Source organism: Helobdella robusta, assembly GCF_000326865.2.
Source record: "Helobdella robusta unplaced genomic scaffold HELROscaffold_13, whole genome shotgun sequence".
Classification (NCBI taxonomy): domain Eukaryota; kingdom Metazoa; phylum Annelida; class Clitellata; order Rhynchobdellida; family Glossiphoniidae; genus Helobdella; species Helobdella robusta.
The window spans coordinates 2,017,646-2,037,587 of record NW_008703718.1 but is presented as its reverse complement, the minus strand read 5'-3'; the positions used below and the strand labels follow the sequence as shown (position 1 = coordinate 2,037,587).

General features: G+C 33.9%; 2 protein-coding genes across 2 annotated transcripts in view; one reads left to right on the top strand and one right to left on the bottom strand.

Moving 5' to 3' along the window:
- The window catches only part of HELRODRAFT_186734 (hypothetical protein), a gene marked incomplete at its 5' end in the record, with an annotated part of 6,838 nt that extends 936 nt beyond the window's left edge, over window positions 1–5,902 (bottom strand). The window contains 9 exons of the mRNA XM_009014211.1: window positions 2,463–2,597; window positions 2,761–2,938; window positions 3,218–3,398; window positions 3,573–3,701; window positions 3,837–3,955; window positions 4,095–4,242; window positions 4,404–4,612; window positions 4,700–4,928; window positions 5,811–5,902. Coding sequence (XP_009012459.1) covers window positions 2,463–2,597; window positions 2,761–2,938; window positions 3,218–3,398; window positions 3,573–3,701; window positions 3,837–3,955; window positions 4,095–4,242; window positions 4,404–4,612; window positions 4,700–4,928; window positions 5,811–5,902 — 1,420 coding nt within the window. The remainder of the gene's footprint in view (window positions 1–2,462; window positions 2,598–2,760; window positions 2,939–3,217; window positions 3,399–3,572; window positions 3,702–3,836; window positions 3,956–4,094; window positions 4,243–4,403; window positions 4,613–4,699; window positions 4,929–5,810) is intronic.
- Window positions 5,903–7,307: 1,405 nt separating this feature from the next.
- On the top strand, window positions 7,308–19,688 carry HELRODRAFT_190472 (hypothetical protein). Its single transcript, XM_009014210.1, has 28 exons — window positions 7,308–7,431; window positions 7,564–7,611; window positions 7,775–7,846; window positions 8,052–8,178; window positions 8,388–8,500; window positions 9,111–9,229; window positions 9,512–9,676; window positions 9,788–9,865; window positions 10,009–10,062; window positions 10,235–10,294; window positions 10,501–10,545; window positions 10,959–10,988; window positions 11,290–11,349; window positions 11,678–11,713; window positions 11,916–11,972; window positions 12,109–12,201; window positions 12,648–12,683; window positions 12,811–12,864; window positions 12,970–13,077; window positions 13,292–13,363; window positions 13,472–13,498; window positions 13,699–13,803; window positions 14,303–14,344; window positions 14,533–14,679; window positions 15,458–15,512; window positions 15,632–15,733; window positions 18,646–18,752; window positions 19,166–19,688. The coding sequence occupies exons 1-28, from the start codon at window positions 7,428–7,430 to the stop codon at window positions 19,205–19,207; spliced, it is 2,058 nt and encodes a 685-aa protein (XP_009012458.1). The 5' UTR covers window positions 7,308–7,427; the 3' UTR covers window positions 19,208–19,688.
- The last annotated feature ends 254 nt before the right edge of the window (window positions 19,689–19,942 follow it).

Genomic DNA, 19,942 nt, shown 5'->3' with positions numbered 1-19,942 from the left:
TCCATTATGTTTCCACACACAACATCCATCACAATTGCAAACAGAAACGGTGATAACACTGATCCTTGATGCACTCCTATCTTAACACTAAAAGCGTCCGACATCCCCCTTCCAACCCTCACCTTTGTCTTTGCCCCTTCATACAGCTGCATCACAGCTTTAACAAGTCTCTCATTCACTCCTTTCTTCCTCAACGCCCATTCAATGACTTTCCTCGGTACTCGATCAAAAGCCTTTTCTAGATCCACAAAACACATGTACAATCTTCGTTTCTTCTTTCTATAATTCTCCTGCAACATTCTCACCATGAACAACGTATCCACCGTTCCCCTACCAGGCATAAACCCACACTGCATTTCATTAACTGTCACCATACTTCTCAACCTCCTCTCAAGCACCCTCTCCACTACCTTCATTCCGTGCTCTAGTAATTTCACACCCCTATATGACCCACAATCTCTCACATCTCCTTTGCCCTTATACAACGGCACCAACACACTGTGTCGCCAATCCTCAGGTATACCTTCATCATCAAACATACTGTTAGCAATTCTCATCATAACTTCAATTCCTATCACCCCACTCGCTTTTATATGTTCTGCCGCCACTTCCGAAACCCCTGTAGCCTTACCTAGTTTCATTTCTCTAACTGCTTTCTCTATTTCCTCCATCGTCACCTTCTCTATAGGTCTGTGTGTGACCGCGGATTCCACATCTCCATCCCACTCATTCTCTTCATTCATCAACCTTTCCATATGAGCTTTCCACACCTGAGCTTTTTCCTCCTTACAACTTGCCAGATCCATCCCAAACACATCCATTCCCTATAACATCTTTCCTATCCCTCATTGACTGCTTTGCTACTTTAAACATTTTCCTCGAACTCACATCAGATTCCATTTCCTTCATTAACCTATCTGATGCTTTCGTCATTGCAGTTGCCACTGCCTGTTTTGCAACCTTCTTAGCCTTCCTATACTCAAACTCCGCTTCCTCCGTCATGTCCCTTCTCCATACCCTAAACCTCTCCTTCTTGACCTCCAAAACCCTTCTTATATCTTCATCCCACCACCACGTCTCACCATGCCTACACTTTCCTTTCGTCCATCCACAGACTTTATCTGCCGTAGCCAACACACAGTCCCTGTATCTCTCCCAAACATCTCCATCCTTACTACTCTCCCAATTTTCAGCCACCTTCACTTCAAATGCCTTCCTCACCTCTGCATCCTGCAACTTCCATGTCTTTCTCTTTGCCACAAACTTATCCTTCTTCCTCCTCCCCATTTCTTTTGATGTCACATCCATCATAACCATACTATGCTGCAACATACCAGGTATCGCCTTCACATTCTTCACATACTTCCTATGTTTGGCCCTTACCAATATATAGTCTATCATCGATCTATGTTCCCCTGACCTATAAGTAATCAATCGCGCTGGTTCTCTTGTGAACCAAGTATTCCCCACCACCATGCTATGTGCATCCGCCAACTCCAACACTCTACGCCCTTCCTCATTCCGTATACCATATCCCCATCCCCCATGAACACCTTCATATCCGTCTGCATCCGCCCCCACATGACCATTCAAATCACCCAACAACACCACAAACTCATTCAACCCCGCTTGCCCAATCTCGTCAGAAACATCATCATAAAACCTATCCTTCTCCTCTTCCTTCCTACTTTGTTGCGGAGCATATCCTGATATCACCCTCACTATTACTTTTCCAAACACCATCACCACCACAATTACACCATTGCTTCTCCGCCTCACTTCCAACACCTTCTCCACCAACTCTTCTCTTACCATCACACCAACTCCTCCAGTACCATCATCCCCCTTCCACCACAACTTATATCTTCCACCTTTAGCCCCCACAAACCTTGTACCTTCACCCTTCCATCTGATCTCCTGTAATGCAGCCACGTCAACCATTCTCCTCTGCAGCTCCTCCACCACTTCCAAACTTCTTCGTGTCAACGTGCCTACATTCAAAGTACCAAACCTCCAACCCCTTGGTCTACAAGTAGTCCTTCCATCTATAGTGCCTTGCACCGCCACACTATAGAGTGGGGTGCCAGTAGCCAGACCATCCACAGGGCCTTGCACCACAACCCCATGGACTGGGTCTCCGGAGATTCTTCGCACCCTCTTCTGCCGGATACTGAGGGCCATTGTTATTTCCGTCATCATAAGTATTATTTTTGGCTAGTTTTTACGCAGGACGCCCATCCTTACGCAACCACAGTTATAAGCGGTGGGCTTATGAATCATTCCATCAATTAATATTAATCACATTATTAATCAAATAGGTAAAAAACTAAATAACTAGTAAACCAACTAATTAAGCAATTAACCAAAAAACTTATTGATCAGTCAGTAAAGCAATTAATAACTTACATTTATGAGTCACGAAGTAACATTAAGACATTAAGCATCTAAGCAAAATCATGAACCTAATTTGTTAAGAAAGTCCTGTACAAAGAGGAGGCCAGCAATAACAGATGGGTAGTAACTGCATGTCATGTGTGCGTGGTCGACCTCATATGACTCCACCGGCTTCTGGTGCTTCTTCTTGCTTCTTTTTACGACTAAAATGGAAGAGGGAATTAAAAGAAACATGTCTGATTATTAATATGATCATGATCATCTTCATAATCATCAGCACTATCAAAATCACCACCATCATGTACCAACATCACCTTCACAACACCATGCACCATCCATCCTCTCCACCATATCTTCACTAGCAACCTTTCTTAAGAAGAACTTCCGACTGGACAACCTCCGGTCTGTTGTAGAAGATCAACCTCCTGAACAACTTGTTATCAATCTGTACATCTTCCACGACGAATCCTCCACTCAACTCACTTCGACCTTCGTACTGCTTCGAACGAACGCTGACTGACTCGCCAAGTGTCAAGAAAGGACTCTGTGAGGTTGAATTGTGTTTTGTTGTTTTTGTTGTTGTAAAATACTGCTTGAGTGACTTGCAATGCAGTTGCTAGGATGCAGGTTTTGATAAACTTTAATTTTTGTAGTCAGTTATAAAAAATCTTAAGAAACGAATCTGCATTGATTAAGGTTCGCGAATATTTGAGTGTACTTTTTCAGGTTTGATGTACAGTAATAAACTACAAAATCGTTTGTAATGAGTCAACTTTAAAACATAATCATAGTAAAAAACTGAATGAAAATCGAACTAGTTGACCTGCTTATCAACATTTGGAGGAGCCAATTGGAGCACTTTCGAAGATAACTCCTTCTTAACGAGGTCCAGTGATGGATATTCATGAAACCTATTGAGTAGGACAATTAGAAGCCTCTCATAATTGCAACTTTTGTGCAGCTGCTTTCGTCCTTCATATGTCGAGAACATCCATTCGGTTTCTCTTTCAGTCAGATAATGTTAGAAATATAAATAAGTGGAAATTGAAAAATGATACATTTAAATATAAATGAATAAAACACTACAATTAAGTAAACTTTCTGCAAATCTAATTACTAAAAAATGCATAAAAATTATTAAAAGAATCATAAATTCCGTGAACTTAGCAATGAACCACCTTCCTTGAGGGACAATGAAGATAGCAAACTTCCTGTTACCTCGGCCATCCACCACATAAATGGTGTATCGGGGTGATGATAACGAGGAATTGTACAGCGTCACACACAACTGGTCTTCCAATGTTTTCCTGTATGTGCACAACAAAACGATTTTTTAAAGTTGAGCTGTTTTATAAGATGAACAATAAAAGGTAATACAATTCTAAGACAGATCTCTGAACCAAAATAAAATGAAGAGATGGCAAGATAAATGAATGTCTCACCCCTGTCTTAAATTTTGCTTCACAAGAGCATAGTTCTGTAGATCTGTTATTGCTGAAAGGAGATCTGATACGCTGTCGTGTCTCTCAATTTTGCTTTCAAAAAAACTGCTTTCGAAAATCTAAAAATTAATTAGGGAAAAATATGATATTACAGAAAATGAAACACATGACATGATAATGCCCAAAAATGCCACTACAAAATTTTATGCTTGAAAATTTTTGGTAACTATTTTAAAAAGAAAAAAAAAGTACACTTACAGGTTTTGAGTTTGGTAGTTTTTTAAACTTGGTGAGAACAAACATAAAGATTGGCATGTTGAATAATTTCTTATCATCTTCATTCTTATCACTAGAGCTGTCATCCTCCTCATCTTTCTGTGCCAAACAAACTCTTGTCAGCCAACCTCTGTGTTGAAGTTAAATTATATTAAATTATAAAATAAAAATACCAATGTCGCATTATTCTATTGAAAAAATTATGAAATAAAATGATAACGAAATAAGGTGATATCATCTGTAAAGAACTAAAATCATACAAATTGTTATAAAGGTACCAATGCAACTTACTCATTGCTAAAATATTTGATAATCTTTTCAGCAATGAATTGTTGAGCCAGCGAGATGCATATGTACCTACCGCCCAATCTCAACAACCTCACAATTTCTTTGAACATGTTATCAACCTTCAGTCTGTTCTCTTCTGTGTCCTCTGAATACACTGCATCCAATGTTCCTTTATCCAATATGACATTGAACTCGTTATCATTGAATGACGTCTGAAATGTTAAAAATTATGGAAATGGAAAATTATGACTAATAAGAATTAAAAACATTTCAACAAGATAAAAAAATACATCACCAACATTGAATAAATCCATTTCCAAAAACTTTAAGTCCGGTCTAGATTTGATATTTTTTTGGGTCATCTGGTTTATAACATTGGAGCTGATGTCAATGCTTGTAATGTTCTTGTAGCCGATGTCAAACATCTGAGAACCCATCTCAGAGTTGCCACAGCCAGGGATCAATATCTCATCTGTCAGTTTGATGTACTTGGCCAGTAAGCCACAAAATGTTGAATATTCTCCATACCTAAAGAAAACATCATTTATTTTTTAAAAAAATAAGTTCATTGGTAGATTTAATAATATGAACTGTTTTCAATATAAATAAATAAATAAATATCAAATAATCTTCGTTTAGCGTCCAAAGACCCAGTTTCCTGAGGTAGGATGTTGTTTTCTTTGCCATCAACTTTTTGCGTCAAATTAGACAATCAGTTGTATCCATTTCATTTAAATTTAGACTTTTAGAGATTTCATGTCTTGCTCGATTGTTAACAAATAAATAAAATAAATAAATAAACATTGAATATGTTTATTGATTGTATTATTTTCAAAAAAGTTAATGTTTGAATATTGAATATTCGAACATAAACTTTTTAAAATACAATATAATTAATTCTAATTCACCTAATTAATTCATCAGTGGGCATGCCAATGCAAAGCTGCATGTTCTTATCTTTAAGAATGGACTCCATAATCTAGGAGGTAGTCATTGTTGTAATGTAGTAAGAGCCCAGTTCAATACTGCACATGGGATGCAACAGCTGATTTAAAATTTAAATAAGCAGTCCTCACGCTCAAGAAGATCGATCATCATGTATGTGACAAGTACGTTTGGTAACTTGAGTCATTAAGTGGCGATCAACAGGCAAATGTTAGTTTCAGTATTAAAGTCTGGCAGTAATAGAAAGATGGAACTGATTCCTTGTTTGACACTATATCAAAGAGAGAGAGATACTAGATAGGCAATCACACCAGCATCATCAAATCAGCATTATTAACAAAGATCTGTGGATCAATATCAATCTTAATCAAATCTTCAGATCAGCAGTCAGCACAAAAACATCGTCAGATATATTAAATTTTTTTACTGAAAATAAAACAAAATAAAGAAAAAATGTTATAAAACCATTCAAAAGCTTTATTTCCTCTTCTTTTGAAGAAGGTCTCCCAGTACGATGAACTGCTGAATTCACGACGTGTTTTAGGCAGAAGATCCATCGTTCAACTTCCTTTAACTTATCTTTTCAACTTTAAAAACATGCGGTACGGTGCTGTTAAAGTTTTTTGTGTACTGTTGTTTGTTTACATCTGAAGATAAGCCCATGTGAGCAGGTTGTACAAAGATGTTGTAATTACAAATCAACATAACCTGCATGCATTTAAATTCATTCAAAACAATTATCAAGTTGTCAGTCAATTGTAGATTACTGTTTAGTGATTTTAGATTTTTACAAGACGAGGCTTTGCTAGGGTGGATAGAACCCAGCGTGAAACGAATATAATGATAATAATAGCTTAATGACAATGTAATAAAAAAAGTAATGCAGCATCCTATCTTAATAGCATAAGCATATATTTAGTACAAAAAAGTAAAGTATAAGAGTATAAGTGAAGAAATCATAAGGCAGTGTTTACGAATAAAAGTAAAAAAAGCGAAAGAATTTTGCAAAAAACATGTGGTCCTCAAAACGTTGTTAGCATTCGCGATGCTTCACCGCTTCATGCACTGGATAGAACAATTAAATCTAATTTTAAAACATTTTGTAGCACGATTAATCAACTTCATTACTATCATTAACTTTATCTCTGTTGTAAATTCAAGTTGTGAATTATTTCTCTCAAAGCAAACTTAAGTCTGGAGTAACTTCAATCGTTTTGTAGCACCTACCCAACCACAGGTTACAGTGCAAGTTTATTTGTGTTGTTAATACTTGTTCAACCGATGTTTCATATACTAAAATTTAGATGCATGCACATAAAAATGTATTAAACAGAGTTATTGCATACAAACTGTTTTAAAGTCATGTTGTGCGTATAGACAAGGTCATGCAAATAAATCGACATGCACACAAATGAAGAATAAATACTCATACATACATCATTGTAATCAAGAGTTTCACACGCACACAAAACTCATCTTCCATCCTCTTTATTGTTTTTAACACCATTTTGTTATTTTAAAACTTGTTGCTCTTATTCAAATCGTACTTGTTTTAACTGCTAAAATTCGTCGTCGCATGTTTACACACGTGTCCCATGTCGCACTATACTACTATAAACACACACACGCACACAAACACATATACACACGCACACACACACTTATATCTATTTATATATTTATATAACAAATGGGTTTGTAAAAGATGTCGACAGATAAATCTGGAACACATTTAGTCCTTGTTACAGCATCATCATTAACAACATCATCGTCGTCGTCATCATATTCATCCTTGTCACTATCATGCTCTCTTATTATCATCACATCGTTATCTTTATCATCTTTGTCTCATTTGTATTTTAATGAATAAAGGGATGCCTGTTTTTGTGACTTCTTACTTACTACATCTGTGTACATATTAATGAAACGTCATTACATTTATGAAACCAAATTAAGGTAACAATAAGTGTTTCAGTGTTAGTAAATTACTAATTTTTACTGTAATTAATTTATAAAAATATCGGCAAAAATATCGGCATAATATTATGAAATTTCGGAAATTATTACGAAAATACTGAAAAAATGAGTTAGTTTTATTTAATGCTGTTATAATATTTCTGTTAAAGTTATTTATTTTATTACTTTATGATAAAATTTATTTACTTCCAAGTGCTAACGATGAAAATTTTATTAAAAATTTAAATTATTTTCATTCAAGATTTATCGCCAGCTTATTCGTTCAACACGTTTTTCACTTATGTAACAAGTTGGTATAGTCCTTAAACAAATAGCACAAATAAATAAATTAACTAATAAATTAAAAAACAAATAAACGAATAAATAAATAATTTAATTATTACGCAATATTAATAAAAATATTATCAAAATAATAATAAATACTACAAAATCACCCGATTAATTTCATTCAGTAATCCTGTTACTAGCCACATACTTGCAATCTGCTGACGGTGATGATGTCACTTGTCCGACGATCTCCTCATGTTATTTAAACATTTTTATATTAATTTTTATTTTAAAAAAATAATAAAATTAGAGATTCTCAATATCGGTTCGTAAAATATAAAACTACTTTTTATTTCTATCAAAATTCTACATGAAATATTGCCCTTTGTAATTTGGATATAGAAATGACATTCGCATTTTTGCACACGTCAAATGTTCGTATAAATTTGTATTTGTTTTCAGCGTACAACCTGTTGGAAAAGTTCAACCTAAACGATCCTGATTCCGTAGCAACAACAATCACGGGCATCTCTAAACAGACCACTGCATACCATTTCTCCAAGAACGCCAACTTCCAGATTGAGTCTGAGTATGTTGGTATTTTTGTGATTTCATTTGTTCTAACGTATTTGGCATTCACTTTTTAGTCTGTCAGTGTGGTACACAGATCTTTTTAATACCCTTAGAACGATATCTTGCAAATTTAAAATTAGATTATTGATCTGTAATATTTAAGATATAACGGCTCAATGTAATGCTGATTTGAAGGTAAATAATAGTGAATAAATCCAAAAATAGCTCTGTTTTCCCTGACCCGCTACCCGAAAAATTTCTTCTGACCATCGTCTTTCGACTGACCGGTCGTCTGCCGAAAAGAATTTTTGATTTGATTCACCTGGAAAATGAAGAAGGTAGTTATTAAAACTTTTGAATTGTTTTGAATTAATGTTTCATTTGTTCCGCTTGTGATGGTCCGTGGAAAATTGAATTTCAAGTTTCACTTGCGTTCGAATCGTTTTATCTTCTGTTAATTTTGAGAAAATGTTAGGCTTGCTTTTTTTAAAAGTACACAGTTTAATTTTGTTTATAAAATTCATGATGTTCACATATTTGAAAAAAGATGGTAAAAATGTTGTCTTTCTGTTAATTAGTAATTCGTTTTTGAATGAATTTTACTGTGTTGCTTCGTCTTAAAGTTCAGTTAAAAATTTTAATTTAGCATGATAAACTTTATGCGCACCATTAACGTCACATCTAATAAAACGAGAAATCAACAGTTGAGCATTAAATAACTATAATAGTATTTAAAATAAATTACACTTGAAATTATTTTATTTATCAAAATATCCAATAACCATGGATAAAAGAATTTCCATTTTAATTCTATTTCATCAATAAAAACTTTAATTTTTTCCTACAAAAATCAAAGTAAGGAAAATGAATGGCACAACAAAAATAAAATCAACCGGTTATAGTCATTAGCAACTACCTCATACTATCAAAACCACCACCGACGAACAGGTGACGTGGTGTTCGCCATCCACCTGGACATCATGGGGCAGACCATGTACCTCACTGTGCCCTCTGCTGACGGAGAGCCCATGACTGTCGAGTTCGATAAAGAACCACTCAGTAGTAGAGTTCGTTGAAATTGATTTTAATTTTTTTCTGAAACGTTTCTGTATTACGTGCATTATTTGTAAATGTGATTAATTTGTATGAAATTGTGTTTTGAAATTTATATTCTGTTTATAGTTTAAACATTTTCATTATTGTGTTGCAATGTCCCATCTGTTCAAAGCATGTAATGATTTATTATATGCCGTGGTCAATTTGAAACCACGTTTCTGAAAATTAGTTTTTTTAATTTTTAATAAAAATTTTTTGAATAAATACATATTTTTCGTTATTCAATCTAACAGCTGTACGAGAAAAACTGGCAGAGGCTGCAGATCATATTTGAACCCGGGAAGATTGAGATCTACATGGACTGCATAAAACTGACCACATCTCTCGTGGAATACTCTTTGAACATTGCTGGCACGATGACCTTTGTTGGGTGGAAAGATGGAATAGACAGTGCACCGGTAAAGTTGAAAAATGTTGTGACATCAAATTTTAATTTTAATTTAAATTAAACTAAAAATATTATACAAAATTAATATCATGGTGATGTTTCAAATGTCCTTGTCTCACAGATCGACTTGCAGTCTGTTTTCATGCACTGCGACACGAAGTTGAGCAAGGATGGATGCATTGATTATGCCTCATCAACTGTGCGTCTTTAATAGATGTGATAATTCATTAGCCGTTTAAATTTCTGTGATTTTAATCTTAGTTCAATATATTTTTTCAATTTGAAATAAAAATGTTTTTTTAAAGAATAACTTAACAATTAGTAAATTTTGTTAAATTGAAGACAACAACAACGACAACGACAATCCTTCCAATTTCCATCATGGTGCCATCAGGAGTAAGTGCATAACCAACCATTACAGTACTTATTTTTTTCAATATTTTTTGTTACAATGCCTTTTGTTTAAAATCAAAAATGGATTGTGTTTCATTTGAAAAACAAAAGGTTCACTGTTGATTTTGCTAAATAATATAGTAATGTAGCTACTCAATCTTCTTTCTCTTTTCAGTTCGAAACAAGTGGTGGTCAGTGCACTGTTAAATGTCCACAAGGTCCAGTTGGCCCACAGGTTGGCCCAGTTTAATTTTCTATCCATTTATTAGTTATTATTTTTTTAATACACAAATAAAATTTTGCTTTGTCGAAAACAACAGTCTTTATACAATTTGACGTAATGAACATTGTTTTTTTACTGAAAGTAATTTACTATTAAGACAGAATGCAGCGTATGATGCTCTTATTAAAATAACTGAAACAATTTGATGAAATTCGTAGGGCCATCCAGGTGTTCCAGGACAGATGGGCTACAAGGGAGAAAAGGTACATGAATATTGATTGTATCATTTCATTGTATCATTTCATTGTATCATTTTAATTTATTATTTCATTGTATCATTTCATTGTATCTTTTCATTGTATCATTTCATTGTATCATCTCATTGTATCATCTCATTGTATCATTTCATTTCCACTCTACTCTTTTTTACTAAGAATACTAATTTAAAAAGTAAAATACATAATCAAAATTACGGGAAATATAGGAGAAAAAAGTATAAAACTATCTAAAAGTAAGAATAAAATTGCAAAAATAAGCTTGGCTTGATGTTATAAAGCAAAAGTAAATTAAATTAAAAGCAAAACCATGCTTGTTGTAGCGATGATCAATAGTGTTTTAAGAGTCATTTCAACCGCACCATCATGTATACTACTAACGCTAAAATGTTTGTTTTCAGGGAGATAAGGGCATACAGGGACCGCCAGGCGTGAGATTATTTTCCTTTTTTTTATTTATATATTTTTAATCATTTCTAAAAAATAATCTATCTTAAAGTTATAAATTGTTTTTATTGTGATAGGCACTTGAAGGATAAATAATTTAATGTTAACCAACGTGTTAAAGTTATAAATTGTTTTTATTGTGATAGGCACTTGAAGGATAAATAATTTAATGTTAACCAACGTGTTAAGAAATGTTTTGATGGCATTTCTCTTGGAGACAATTTTTGTTTAATAAAAATTGTAGCATTGTTTGTCATAATTTGCTATTTGAAATTGAAACCGAAGGCTGCGGCTGTGATAGAAGAAGATCAACTTGAGAAGTTGAAAGGTTCCAAAGGCTTTAAGGTTAACTTATTAACGTTTTTGTTATTTTAATTGACTCACACACGTTAAACACATCAGTTTATATAACTTTTTATTGATAAATCTTAAAAAGTTATACCTAACGTTTTATAATAAAGAATTAATGTATGTTTATTTAAAAAAAGTAAATTCTGTTCAATGGTTTTTTTTTTATTTTATGTCATTTATCATGTAAATGATATCTATTGATAACAGTACCTACCTACCTAAAAATAAGTATAGTAGGTGACGACAATAAGATAATAAATAATATGATGATGATAACATGATGATAACAGTATCATTAAGATAATATGATTATAACATTCAGGGTGATAAAGGAGATTCTGGACTGAAAGGAGAACAAGTTATTTGAAAAAAATTCTCATCATTCTCATCATCATCATCATCATCCTCAACACCATCGTAATCATCGTTATTGTAATCCCCATTATCATTCTCTTTCTCCTCATAATCTCCTCCTCATAATCATCATCATCATTATAGTCGTCGTCGTCGTCTTCTTCTTCTTCATCATCATCATCATCATCATCATCATCATTATTTAGGGTCCACCAGGCCAGGGGGTATCACTCTCCGGAAAATTGGACAAAACTTTCCAACAAGTTAGATATATTTTATCATCATAGTTAACATAATTTATCATCATCTCCATCATTGTCTACAATCTCAACATAGTCATAAATGTTATCATCGTTGCCACCACGCTCATCCACCATCACCACCACCATCGTAATCCAGGAACTGAAAAACTTGGTAAAAACCATCCCGGGATTAAAAGGGGAGCCAGGACCAGAGGGACTTGTTGGAAGAGCGGGCAATCCGGGTGACAGGGTAGGTTGATACTTTTTTAAATGTAATTTTCTACTCTTTAGATTTAGCATTCAAGAACTTTTCCGTTTTTTATAGTTGAACAAACTTGGTGAAACTTGAATCAGTTTTGTGGCAAATTTATCGAAGTCTTGTAAATTATTTTTTGCGGTTATATTTAAAGTTTGATTTGATAACTATTTTGAATAAATTTAGATCGAAATAAATTCTGTAGCATCAGTTTTGGATACAAATTTAATGAATTATGTTCAATTTATGTGAATTCCAAACATTCGTTTTTAAATACTCACTTGCTCATTGATCATATTGGGTTTTCTTGTTATTTTTTATTAACTCAATCAATTATTTTATTTGTTACAGCATTTTAAAAAACGAAATAAAGAATGGAGTGAATGATTTGAATGAATTTTTAAAATTTCATGTGATCATTACGGAACAAAATTTTTTAGGGTGAAACTGGCGAGCCTGGACCCCCTGGCGAACAAGTTTTATGATATTTTCTTATATATTTTTTAATTAATCAAACATTTTCCTTGAATCTAGTCAGTCAGTGGCTTAATTGTATGAGCAATTGTCCATGTGACGTTTTAAAAAATGCTCACTTCAACGCAGGGTGAGCCAGGAAAGGATGGCATGGACGGAAAGCACGGAAGTAAAGGAGAAAAAGTAAGTTGCCTGAATATTGACCTTTTGATTTAGTGTTAGTTTTTGTGTTTTTATGCTTTAAAAATGTTTTTCCCTCAACTATTAAAACAACATTAATGATGAAAGGGAGATATGGGCCCTATGGGAAAGCCGGGCGAGACAGGCCCCCCTGGTCCGAAGGGTCCAACGGGAGACAGAGGCAAACTCGGTCCCCAGGGAAGACCCGGCACTCAGGTTCAAACACGTTGAAAAATAATTGAAACTGTTGAAAATATTAAACAACAATGAAATTTGTAACGTTTAATGAAAGCACGGTAAAACAATGTTTTTTTTACTTTTTAATTTATTACAAAATACGTCAATATTTCATGTAATGACATGCTTTTTTCAGTTATAAAGAAAGTAAATGATGATTTTAATTAGTTTGTGTAAAAAAAATTTTTCTCAGGGTCAACCAGGACACCCGGGTCAACCAGGCAACCCAGGCAATCCCGGACAGCAAGGGCCTCCCGGATCTTCAGTTAGATTACTAATATTTGCCATTTTGTCAACGCTATATTGGCGTTTATTATCTCGTTAACGATAAATCGTTCTTATAACAGATTAATTTCCAAATAATTATTTTCAGACAAATTTCGAACTTACTCAACTAATCGTAAGTCAGTTGTTCATTTTATAAAAAATTGTGAAGTTATGAATGATTTTTTAAGTAGATTGAATTCCTTCAGTATATATTTCATCAAGTTTTTGAAAATTCTATCGGTAAAAAGAATGTTTAAAGTTTGAACAGGTTTTATTGTCAAGAAAATATTAACCCTTATAAATGCTTAAAACACACCAACCTCAATCGGCCAGTCATTTTTGAATAACAACGAGAACGACACGATATCGACGAGATTCTCGAAACTCATGAAGGGAGCTCCAGGGAATCCCGGACCCATGGGACCCATGGGACCTGCAGTGAGATTTTTTTATATTCTGCATGCAATATTTAAAAATTATTTTTATATGCGAGATATTAAATGCCGGTTGCGTGCTGTTGTTTCTTGGTTCAAGTGCTAAATATGCGAATTGATTGCTAAGTGTGTGATGCATCCTAATGTTTAATGGGCCTACTGTGTTTGTGGAATAGTAATAAACCTTGTTGATGACATTGGAATGGGATTAGGTTAGGCTATGTTAAAATAATGGGCCGATTGGATAACTGGCATTCATCCTTCTTCATCGATTTTAAGTGGGTGAACATTGCCGAATAGTAATCAATAATTAGTTTTGTTTGGATCACAGCACTCTCTTGCACTCAATTTATAAGTTTTTAAACTTTTCCAGTTGTGTTATAAACAAAAAATCCTCCTAAATTGGCAAACTAATGGAGGCAGTGAAATTGATTAAATACGATAATGATGGTGGTAATAAATTTAATTTTAATCTTCCTTCACGGCTCCATTTATTAACGCAGGGTGCAGCCGGCGAACAAGGTCCTCCTGGTTCGCAGGGACAGGTAGCTGGAACACTTTTTAAATTTTTTTAACATTTCATAAACTTGTTTTTTTTCTAGTTATTTTTTAATTTTTGTAATTGTTATTTACCTTATTAAATAATAATTTTCTGATTGAGTGAGCACGTCAAAATCTGTCCTGAAATATCCACTTGTAATTATTTAAATATAATATTTTTGGTGGTTTGAAGCCAGGATCGAGGGGAGCTGCTGGTCAGCCGGGAAACCCAGGCGCGACCGGACAAGCAGGCCAACCGGGACCACCAGGATCAGCAGGTAGGGATGGCATCCCTGGTAAGAATGGACCTCCTGGTCAACCTGGAAATCCTGGTCCACCGGTTTGTTTCACTATCCAATTTATCACAAACTTTGATTTTTAGTTTACAGTTTGTGGTTTTTCAACTTCTGGTGATAATTTTGGTAATGTTTGATAATTATTCTCCTTCCGAGACTCGAACCCACATACACATATACACTGACCAGTCGCAGGTCTCAAATAAGTTCATATATTTTGTCTTACTTTCTCATTTTTCTTTTAATACCTGAGCATGTAATAAATTTCTGAAAATCTCGCCACCATAAAGCGGTCCATTAAAATGTTCTTAACGCCATAAATTTGTCACGTCCTTCTATTGCCGACGAACGAACATGTAAAGAGTTCCTTCGCTTCTTGTAAGAAGCTTATTGTCGTTCAAACGTTTTTATTTATGCCTTATGATGACATAAAATGACGAAAGAACTGCAATTACAAGCAGCATGCTTGCAGGACAATGCAGTGGCGTATGATTAAATTCAATTGAGCTTACACACAAAGTACCGCTGAGATTTTTTAAATGTAATTTTAAGCTCTATGCCTCGAGGTATATCTTGGCTTTACGTGTCTGTTCTGCTTCTTGAGTGTGTTTGCCTTCATTATTTTATTGACATTGTTCAAACCATTGCAAATGCAATTATTTTTTACTAAGGTTGATTATGTTTAATTTGTGTTTGTTGAAAATATTGTTGTCTGCATTTTCATGTGATGGCATTAACGAAGGTTATTTCTAACAAAATATTTAAACACTCATAACAATCTCTATTTTGTGTTTAATTATAACTACTGCAATGCAATATCAGGGAAGGACGCCTACCAAATCAGAAATCAAAGAAGCATGCTTTAAAGTTTTAGAAGGTTGGACAAAAATTTTTATTGATTTTTTTAACTTATTAACTTATTGATCAAACTCAATATTTACCTCATATTTAATTGAAATAAAATAAGTTTATAGTATATATTGCATTTGAAAACAGAAAGAATGGATGAGATCGTGAGAGATTTAAGGGGTCCTCCTGGTCCCCCGGGAGAGGGAAGGCCCGGAAAACCTGGCCCTCTTGGGCCACAAGGATTGACAGGTGTGTATTGCTGTTGTTGGTTGTTGTTGTCTGTGTTGATGTTGGTTGTTGTTTGTGTTGTTGTTAGTTCTGTTTTTGGTTATTATTGGTTGGTTGTTGATGGTTGCACTGTTGATTGATTTTATTGTTGATTACGTTTATTTGTTGGTTGTGTTATTTATTGATTTTCTGGTGTGTTGATGTGTTTGTTTGTTTGAGTTGTTGTATGTGTACATGTTTGCTTGCGTTCTATATTTGTTCGTTTCTACATTTATTATATTGTATGCTTTACAAATCGCATTCAGTGCAATGAAATCACGGAATTTCTAAACATTAATAGTTAAATTTAATAGTTAACAATAAATCATCCGACTTTTTTTTTACAAAACTTTTTTAGTTCTAAAAATGGAAATTGTAGTACATTTGAAATAACCATTTCAAAGAAAATGCAAATTGTGTGCAAGCTTCCTTGTACGAGCGCGAGCGTAGAGCCAATACAACTCGGCAGCTTTTTATCTCATTTTATCTTCTTCTTTTCCTTAAAGTTAAATATTTCTGGGAAAAAATTTAAACTTTTTTAAACATATTTTTTCTAGAAATATTGAAAAAATGTAATGAAAAATTTAAGCAAAAAATTGAAAAATGATAGAATGAATCGTTGTTTGATACTGGAGGCTTGATTCATGGTGGCGGAAATCAAAAGTTTCGTTATTAAAATTAACAAACACGTCAAGTTTCAATAGTCTCAAAACGAAAGCATTGACGACAACAATGAAATTGCAGTTATAAAAGTTATACTTCATTAATAAGAAAAGTAGCTAATGAACAAGAAAACAATTCCAATTAAAGGAACAATGAGCAGAAAATTGATTGTCAAACGTTTATAATTAGTTGCAATTCATTAATTCAAAAAATTTACCGTTTCTAATGAGATTATTTTCAATTAAAAATAATACCCGTGCATTTAATCATTGAAAAATAAAATAAATAAATGAAAATGAAAAGAGAGAACTTCTGGCACTAAATCTTGAGGCTAGAAAAACACGAATGCCAAATATATAGCAACATAAATTACAAAAAATTGTTTCCAGGCTGGCATATGTATTCAGCAACTAGAAATAAACTCTGCCAGTTCACGGTTACACATTAGTTATGAACAACAGCAGCAAAAATATGTAGTGAAAAAGCTGTGAAATAATGAAAATAAAAACAGAAAGAAGAGTTAGAGTAACGCAGGGATGCGGATTTGTGCATGGCTGACAAAAAATATCGTGCATGGGTTCAATTAATAGCGCTTGTGGGTACATCAAATGTTTTTTATGCATCAACTGTGCCATGGTAGCAGTGCTACTTGTTTCCGCTTATTTATTCCCATTACGTTTTTATCTCCTAATTAGACGAAGTTGTGTGTAGCACTAACTGAAGCAATTCTCTCAACATTATCACAATAAATGTTTTAAATGTAGGCCTAATTGTCAACGGCAATGTTTTCACATCGACTTGGTTATCGAGATGATTATTTTGGTCGTCATCATCGTTGCTATCATCGTCGGCATTATCATTTTCTCAGCATCCTCATTACCTGTTAATTTTCACCATATCTATATCATCATCGTCATCACCATCACCACAAACATCACCATCACCATCACCACGATCGCCAGCATTAATGCCACATTAATTTTATCAACGACTTTTTTCTTCATAATTTTGATGATGGATTGCGCTTTCGCTTCAGTTAAGTTGTCGTCAGCTCATTTGAGGTACTTCTTTTCTCCGCAATAATTTTCCAATCTGTCACGTGATTCGTTTTGCAAATTGTGACGTTTGAATTGCCATGTGCGCACGTCTGACATCGTTATCGGCGTTGTCTTCATCGTGACTGTCGTCCTCGTTATTGTCGTCGTCCTAATTGTCGGCATCTTCCTTTTTATTGTCCTAAGTGTTTTTATTGCTTCTTACAACAGGGTTCATTAGGGTTTTTTTTGCAATCATCATCGAAAGCTGTGCAGTTTTTATGGCGTGTGTTGCAATTTTATTTCACATTTTAATCATTGTTATCATCTTTATCACCACCATCATCATTTCCTTTCACGATAATATACGCTATCTTTATTATCCTTCATTGTCTTCATAATTTCATCAATCCCAGTTCTTTCTAGCATTATTTAAGCATACAGCTAATAATCAAACCTTTTTTGCATTTCAACTTTTGTTTCATCTGTTAATGTAGTTCACGAAATTTATTTAAATTTTCATCTAAATAATGACAAGCAAAACATAGTGCGGGGATGGGGTATTGTCACATCTACAAACTAATAGTCCAATAAACAGGATGTCTGAGTCAGATGAAAAAACCAACTTCGACTCCGACACTGCTTATAAATTATGCAAACCTTGAAACTTGCATGAATGCGATGAAATTTTTGAGGACATTAAATTTGTCTGCAGTAGCCTAGCAGGTCCACACACACCATTAAGCTCTCTACAGCCATAAACACCCGCAAGAATTATTTAAAAAAAGTTATTCAAATGAGCAAACAGCCTAAGCGCTCTCCAATGCAAATGTTTCGACAGTGCCTTGAAAAACGAGCGCAATCGTAAATTTACCACGGAACGTCACGACTGGCATGGGAAGGTTTTTCTTGTTTATGACGTTTTGCAGGATGACTTGCTCTTATCATAAAATCACTACGCCAAATTTTATGATTCCACGACAGAATGATGCAAATCAACATAACGCATCACGTAACAATAACAACGGTAACCGTCACAACACTAACAATAAGTTTTATAAAACAATAAAAATAACAACATCGTTATCTAGCAACATTGATACAATGGAATAAATCAATATGTAATATATACAACAACTCAATAAAACAAAGCAAACAAATGAAAGAATATTTTTGCACCATAAAACAAATTTGTAGGTGACCCAGGGCCGAGGGGCATTGAAGGGCCGCGTGGTCCCCCTGGTGCCCCTGGTGATGTCGACTACGGGGAGGTAGCCAGAAGAGTTAAGACCATGCTTAAAAAGGTTTGTGAAGAATTTATTGCTGTCCTTGATTCATTTACTTATCCACGTGTGCTGTCCTCCATTCACCTTTGCTGCCATTCATTCATTCATTCATTCATTCATTCATTCATTCATTCATTCATTCATTCATTCATTCATTCATTCATTCATTCATTCATTCATTCATTCATTCATTCATTCATTCATTCATTCATTCATTCATTCATTCATTCATTCATTCATTCATTCATTCATTCATTCATTCATTCGTTATCTAAGCATTATTCAATTTGTGTTATAACGAGGTGTAGGCTATCGCTAAGATGTCTCAAAGTGCCTAACTACTGTTCTTCATATTGTTTTTCAATGCTTTTGTAAACAATTGTATAATTTTTTTTTCAAATCTACATAAATTATTGCTGTATTTTTTTTAGAAAAGTTCCCACAAGAACGACGAAAAAGCATTCTTCAGTTGAATGAACTCAAATTATTTTTGTTACGATTTGTTTTGCACACACAAGTACTTGTTCATAATCTAAACACACATATGTACCAGTACAATGTTCAAGATTTGATTTTTTAATTATAACTAATACAAATATTCTTTCTTCATTAAATGATAAAATATAGAAATTAATACACATGCACACTGGCACCCCTGTTGTACTTACAGCTAAGGTAATCTGTAAAACAGCAAAATAAAATTGTGTTTAAATTAATTATTAATTGCATTTTTTTGCAGTCAACCTAGAACCCAGAACAGATTGTTTTATATATATATCGCCATTTCCGACGTAAAAAATTGCTATGAAAATATGAGCTGAACTGAAAATGTTGAACAAAAAATAGCAAAATGAAAAAGTTTACCCCATATTATCATGAAGGTGTTACAATTTTGTCATTAGTTGCAGAATATCGAAACGTGAAAAAATTGAAATAAAATTACTACACAAAAAATGAGTTTCCATTATTTACTTGGCTTTATTGAAACATTTTTTTATCCGAAATTTTAAATGAAAAGAATTACTAAGGAATTATTTTTGTCATTGGCAAGTTTTCATTTATATTTATGAGTTCACACTTCCTTTGTTCATGTCTTTTCAAATTAGGCCTTAATTATTTTAACCGACGTTTGCAACAGTGAACCGGCTGGACGAGGACAGCAAAAGCCGAAGGAAAGAATTAAAAAACACTTAGTGCGCTTCCACAAA